Source organism: Neophocaena asiaeorientalis, unplaced genomic scaffold, assembly GCF_003031525.2.
Source record: "Neophocaena asiaeorientalis asiaeorientalis breed wild unplaced genomic scaffold, Neophocaena_asiaeorientalis_V1.1 scaffold547, whole genome shotgun sequence".
Lineage (NCBI taxonomy): Eukaryota > Metazoa > Chordata > Mammalia > Artiodactyla > Phocoenidae > Neophocaena > Neophocaena asiaeorientalis.
This window is the reverse complement of record NW_020185330.1, coordinates 3,381,754-3,388,486: the sequence shown is the minus strand read 5'-3', so window position 1 is coordinate 3,388,486 and position 6,733 is coordinate 3,381,754. Positions and strand designations below refer to the sequence as shown.

General features: G+C 52.0%; 1 protein-coding gene across 2 annotated transcripts in view; it reads right to left on the bottom strand.

Moving 5' to 3' along the window:
- The window catches only part of SAMD4A (sterile alpha motif domain containing 4A), a 217,336-nt gene that overhangs the window by 8,198 nt on the left and 202,405 nt on the right, over positions 1-6,733 (bottom strand). For both annotated transcript variants that reach the window (XM_024734791.1, XM_024734790.1), the window contains one exon: positions 5,623-5,749. In XM_024734791.1, the coding sequence (XP_024590559.1) occupies positions 5,623-5,749 (127 nt within the window). The remainder of the gene's footprint in view (positions 1-5,622; positions 5,750-6,733) is intronic.

The following is a 6,733-nucleotide window of genomic DNA, read 5'->3' as shown; positions in this document are numbered from 1 at the left end:
AAAAAAGAAAATAAAAAAAAAAAAAAAAAAAAAAAAAACCCCAGCAGTTACAGCCATCCATATGCTCATTGTAAAATTTAGTTTACTCTCTAGCACTCCCCTTTAAACAAACACTGTGGAGAGATTTGGATAAATAAAGATGCTCGACATTTGGAGAGAAGTGTTTCAGCTGCAGGATTTCTTGCCAACACGCAGCAAAATGGCATTTTCCAAGCCTGGGATTGCGTGTTCCAAAAAAAGGGGGGCTGAGAAATGTGGGGCTCTCTGCTCCAGAATCTCCAAACCCTAGTGGCTGCTCTTTTAGGTTGAAAGTCGGCACGCTTGCTTTTTATCCTCCAGCTCTTCCCTCTGTTGCACGGGGGAGTCATGACTCCTAACCACTCTCAGAGCAGCTTTGAAAAATTCTAAGTCTTGGGAGAAGCCCGTATGTTCACACTCCAGAGTTTCCTAATAGTGTGACTTTTTAATTGTGTATTTGATAAAAACAGATCCGTGGCATCTCCCCGCACACAGGAGACAGAGGGAGACCAGACGGGTGAAGAGCAGCTTCCATCTCAGCTGTAAGCCCTCAGCCACGGGTGGCTTGGTGGGCAGAGCTCTCCATGCCCCGACTAAGCGTGTGGGCAGCTCCTGCCCACAGGTCCACTTGGACCACAGACCAACTCTTGTCCTTGCTTCTGCTCAGCCTGGGGGCTCATCGCGTTTATCCTGGGCCCCCAGCTGTAACAGACCAGGCAGGTGTAGTTTCGAGTCTTCGGGAGGGCAAAAAGGATAGACTCTGAGCCTTCTGTCCTGTTGCCTGAGCAGGGCTGTTTCCTTAGCTCAGATGGCATCTCTGAGTACGAGGGATTCTTCCCCTCCCCATCAGACCCTTCCAGTATTTAGGATGTATTTGAGGATCCCCAGTTCTAGGATGCCCAAAGTCTAGGCTGATGTGGGACTTTCAAATTGTGCCTTTTCAGAAGTCCCACAAGAACAGGGACTGCTGTTCAGGCCCAGGGTCAAGAGGATTCCGGAAGGAAGCAGCGCCCATCCCTAAGGAGGTGTTGCTGCAGGGTCCACCTGGCCTGAAGTGTCCTTCTGCCTCTCTCTCCAAGTCCCTGAGGCTGAGGTAAAGAGGTCAGTGTTCTTAGGACTTTAGAATAAGCAGCAGGTTGGGGCATTCTAGGAAAAACCTTGAGAATCCCACTTTGCCAATGACAGCTGAGGCCACTCTGCTGAGTAAACCAGGAGGGCTTTGAGTCTGGTTGAGTGAGAAGTGGGTTGCTGGAAGGTGAGAAATGAGGAAAGTCGGTCTCTTGAGGAAGGGGCAGGGAATGCAGAAGTGGGAGCTACACAACTGTGATGAGGGGAGGAAGGAAGATAAAGGGAAGGCGGGAACCAAGAGGAAAGGGGGAGAACGGTGTTAAAAGGAAAAGAGATCAGTGCGGGCAGGTAAATGGGCCAATGCGGCCGTGCAGAGCTGGTAGTGGTGGGCAGGCGGCAGGGAACACAGGTACGCAGTCGCTCCCTGAATCTGCTGTGGGGAACGGAGCTCTTCTCTGGGGACCTCACTCCTAGACCTGCAGAACTAAAGTGCTGCGGAAATCCTATGGGACCCACATTTTCACAAAAAATGATGAGCAGACTATGGTACACGACACTATTGTACCATCTTGCCTCAAGTCGGTCTCTCTGAATTTGGCTCTCAGAAGCAGTGGGGCACAGACCCAGCTGGGTTCTTGGCTGTGATAGAACTGATTCATTTGCCAATCTCCCTGCCCATCCTCTGTCAGTCCTGAGCAGGGCTGTTTGCCTTGGATTACTAGAAGGAGGGAGCAAATGTTGATCAGGTACTCTAAGTGGGTCCCTGCTCTGGCCTCTGCTTCTGCAGGGCAGCCCCTTCCGTCCCCTCAGCGGAGCCAGTGCACTGACGGCACTCCCCCTCTCCCCTCTTTCTAAAGGCGGTTCTCTGGAAGCAGTCTGAAACTCACTCACACTAAGGAGAAAGCAATGATAACAGCTTTGTGCACTATGCTCCCAGGTATTCTAGTGATGGAAGGATTCCAGTCATGAGCCGCTGCATAGGGGAGGTTTGCGATGGAGAACAGATATGTCACATCATGAAATGCTGCCAGGTAAGGCACTGCCTTACCCATCTCACATCTGGGTGGTCCAGCACCAAAGGTAGTTTGCACATGGTTTTGTGCAAGGGAAGGATGAGGTCCCCTGTGAGGCTGCCCCATCTACCTTTCTCCATGCTTTTCCTTTGAAGTCAGCTGCTGGCCCCCTCTGCCCTTTCCCGTCAGGCCCTCTAGGTGGTGAGGAGCTTCCGTGGCCTCCTAGTGTCACGCCAGGGCTGCTCTGAGATCCTCTCTGATCCCAAGGGTGGCGGAGCCCGGGTCAGCAGGGTCTGCTTCCAAGATAAGGTGTCATTCTGCGAGCAGTTTCCAAACTAATTTTCCAGTTGGGAAAACACCCTACCTCTCGGAGAAACATGACCCCTCTCTCCAGGCGCCACCCTGATTTTGAGCTTGTCACCCCCCGGTGATGGTATCAGACCCTGTCCTCCTCTCCGGGAGGACTAGCTTCATGTTTCTTACTCATCCCACAGGCCAGCAAGAGGCAACAATCACCGATGGCTCTCCTGGCTTGTCCTGGCAAACATTTTAAATCTGTCCACATGGGAATGAAGTGGAGAACCACCCCTCCTGCCCTGGCCTCCAAGGGGCCCACGGATTCTGTAGGTCCAGGAAAGAAAGAAGTGTCTCGCAAATTCAAGCAAGGTGACTGATGAATTGATATACAACTTGGAGGCTGGTTCTAGCCCCCAGGCTTTTCTTTATTCTTTGGAGACATTCCATCATCTTGATGGGATTATTTGAAGTTTATAGAATCCAAACTTCCTTAGAATGTATTGTAGTCTTCAAGATTTGCTCAGATGGGTCAAAATGGGTGCTTTGAAGACATCTAATGGCCATGAGGAAACCACTATGTTGGAATGTAGCACAGTTTTCTGAGTATCTAATTTTGGGTTGGTTGCACATCTCTATTCCGCTTTGCCTTCACAATTACTACTGCTTGTGTAAAGATGAAAGCCGCTTTCTGCCGTCCTGATTTCTGCCTACCTGATGTGAGGCTTATGGTCTAGTCCCAGCCCCTGGCCCTCAGGCCCTAGATGCAAAGGCTGAGGAGGAACTTTCTGCACCCATGCGGGGACTTTCTGCAGCCTGCTTTCCCTTTAGCCAGGGATCCTGGGTCACAGCTATGCCCTGCCTTGCCTTTCATGGCCATGTCTCAGGAATAGCCACCCCACATGGGCCAAGGGTGCTGGGCAGGACTTAGGAGTGGCTTCTGCTGAGCCCTAACCAGGGTATTTGCAGTCAGGAAATATGGAGCAGTCCTGTCCCCGGGCCGTGGTTACCAGAAATGCCTTGCCTCATCAGGGCCTTGCTAGAAGTGGGTTTGTCATGCTCGGGTGAGAGGTTAATTAAAACAGCAACAATAACCCAAGGGTTCTAAGTCCAGTATGTGAAGAACATTATTGAGAGACTTGCAGATAACTACCAGGAAAACTGAAAACAGTTGGAAGTGCTGCTTCTGGAGATGGGACTGTGGGCTGGGAGGGGAGGGCAAGGGGGAGTCATCTTCTCTTATAAGCTGTTCGGTAGTATTTGATTCTTTAACTATGGGAACAAGAGGCTTCACGGGAAGAGGGTGGAGACAATCTCAGGGTCATAGCTGACCTGAGCATAAGCCAACTGTTCAGCGTTGCTGTATAAGAGCAGAGGGGAAACAGTGCAGGTGGAGGATTCAGACCAACAGACCCAAATGGTTCTTCTCCCAGGGATGGCCCAGCTCTTCCTGGTGGGCCTGGTCTGCCCAATTAAGATGGGGGACAAAGAGGGTGACTGAGGACTTGGAAGAGAGCTGCAGGGAGGAAAAAAGAGATAGGAAACAATGGAGAAGTCTACAGGTATGTTAGGATTGGAAGAGAGTGGTCGGCTACGCGAGGGCTCCCGTGAGGTTGCACGGTGGCTGGGCTGCAGTCCTGGGGCTGAGGTCAGGGTGAACTATTTATTTAAGGTGAAAGGTCTCGTGCCCAGGATGTCTTCAAGTCTTGTCCAGATTCTCTTTTTACTGGGAATGGATTATACATAATTCTACATGAAAACAGAGGCTGGGACTAAATGACCCAGGGAGAAGGCCTTCACAACCCCCAAATTTTTATCAAGTATTTCTTCCTGGGAAGAAAGACAGCAAGTATCAAAATGAAGAAAAGGAGCTTTAAAACAGAAGTGCCTCTCCCGTTGGGGAGCACAGGCTCCGGACGCACAGGCTCAGCGGCCATGGCTCACGGGCCCAGCCGCTCCGCGGCACGTGGGATCTTCCCGGACCGGGGCACGAACCCATGTCCGCTAGCATCGGCAGGTGGACTCTCAACCACTGCGTCACCAGGGATGCCCGTCAAGAAGCAACTTTAAACCAGCATCTGGACTCTGTGGACGTCCCGTCCTTTCCTGACATACCTTATGCCCTGGTGGCTCCCTGCTATCGGCACCCGCCCTTCTCCTTGGTGGCCTCTCCTCCTCCAGCCTGACTTCCCTTCACTCCTCCATGCTTAGCCCTGTCTGACGCCCCTGCTCAAAATCTTTTACCGATTCCTCACTGAGAGCAGCTGGAGTCTGAGCTCCTCGGCCTTGGATTCAGCATCCCACCTTTGGCTGCAGTCTTTCCAGCTCCCTTGGTCTACTTGCCGCTACTTCAGCCTAACCCCTCTGCCAAGCCGCCGTGGGACTCGATACCCTTGCAGTCTTGCTCTCTTAGCTCCTTCTGCTTGCAACTACACGCTCCTCTTTTCACCCTCTGCTCCCTGAAGCTCACCTATGACTCTAAGAAGCTTCCTTCCCCACCCAGGCCACAGTGACATTTCCCCTCAAACTCCTGTAAGACATGGTACAGAGCACGTCTACCCAGGGTGAGGACCTTCTTCCAGGTGCGACCCATGTAGTAATTGCTTGCGGGGCTTTGCATTACTCATGGAGTCTAAGAGGTCACTGTCTGCACAGAAGAAGGTGCAGGCATCTGTTGGCTGCATGTAATTCTGGCTACTCTGTTTGAGGAGGCGTGGGCAAAGGCGAAATTGACATGAGGTGCACCAAGCTGCTCTTTAACCAAGTAAAGGGAAGATGGCTGGATCAGCGGTCACGTGTGCAAGGAACTCCCAAACCAGGCAGAGGTCTCTCAGCATCCGCACTGTCAAGTTTTCTTTCTGTCTCACTATCTGCACATCCCCCCACGTATATACCAACGGCACACACACTACGCATGAAACCCCTCCCAACTCCCCCCTGAAAACCCCCCAGTAATATCCCCGGGTTCATCAATCTAGAAATATAACTAGGATCAAAAATACCCCCAACAGATCACAACCAACTCGAGCTCCGTGTGCTGGCTCCCCGCCAACCAGCCGCTATTCATGCTGGCAAGACACGGTTTAAAAAAGGAAAGGCTTCTATAAGCTCAAAAGAATGCACGGTGACAGTTGAGGCTAAGCACTTTCTGCCTGGGTTCACTGGGGCATCTATTTTGGCGACCTGACCTCCCCGAGAGGAGAGCGAGGGATGGAGGGCCGGGCCCTACCTGGCTGCTGGAACATCAGCATATTCTGTGGTGAAGTGTGCACAGGCAGTGAGCGGGTCCTTTGGACTGAGCTGTGGGTGCGGCTTGGCATGCTGTTGCTGCCCCCGGGGTTGGCGAACCAGAGGTTCTAGGGAGAAACACGAAAGCAGAACCCATTAGTCCGGACACCTGGGGTGGGGGGGCCCAGCCAGAATCCAGGAGGCAAGTACCCTGGGAGGACTCTCTGCTAACTTCTGGGAAAGGGCTTATAGGCCAGCACAATCCATCTGCTTATTCAGAGAGAGGGGCTTTAGATTCCGTTCAGTCCCCCCCTTCCCCCCCACCCCCCGGCGAAACGTCCTCAGCCCCAGGCTCCTCTCTAAGCCTCAACTTAATCTGGACACCAATCTCCCTTGCTAGCTCCAAAACTCTTTTTATCCCTTCTGTTGCCTTTGCTTTTCCTATCACTTTTCTAGGAAATGGGGGGAGTTCTATAAATGTCTGCAACGAAGAGCACAAACTATTTCAGGGCTCTCAGTTGATTTTCTCTCTGAGATTCTTACAATTTACTACAAAGCAAGGAGGAGAAAAAAGAACCTCTCAGCTGGCAAAGAGCTGGCACAACTCAGCTTGTGTGTTTATTATTACGCGGGTGTCCTAGCAGTGATTTCCTCTTGGACCCATCTGGGGGCTTCCCACAATGGTCAGAGAGTGGGGCTTTTTCCTACCCTGTGCTGTTTCCCTAGGGGGAGTGAATCCTGCCTGTCTTGCCAGGAACTGTTTCCTGTTTTGTAAATCAAGCTCTCATCCCTTAGTTTCTCATGACAACCCAGAACCTCAGACTCACTTGGTGTCCCTCTAACCCCAGCCCCGACCTGCAGAGTCCCCACAAAGCAGGGGCTACACAGGTGGGAGGCACTGGGTGGGAGGATGGGAGTACTGGGACGAGGACCCAGGGGACAGAGGTTGTGGCTCTATATCCCACGGTGAGAATCTCTGGGCAGCCTGGCCTTGACCGCCTGAGAATGTTTCAATTCTCCCTCTGACAGCCTTTCTCAGGCTCCTTCCTGTGGGTTCTCCACCACAGCTGGGACCACGACAAAGGAGCTATTTACCTCAGATAAAAAGGCTA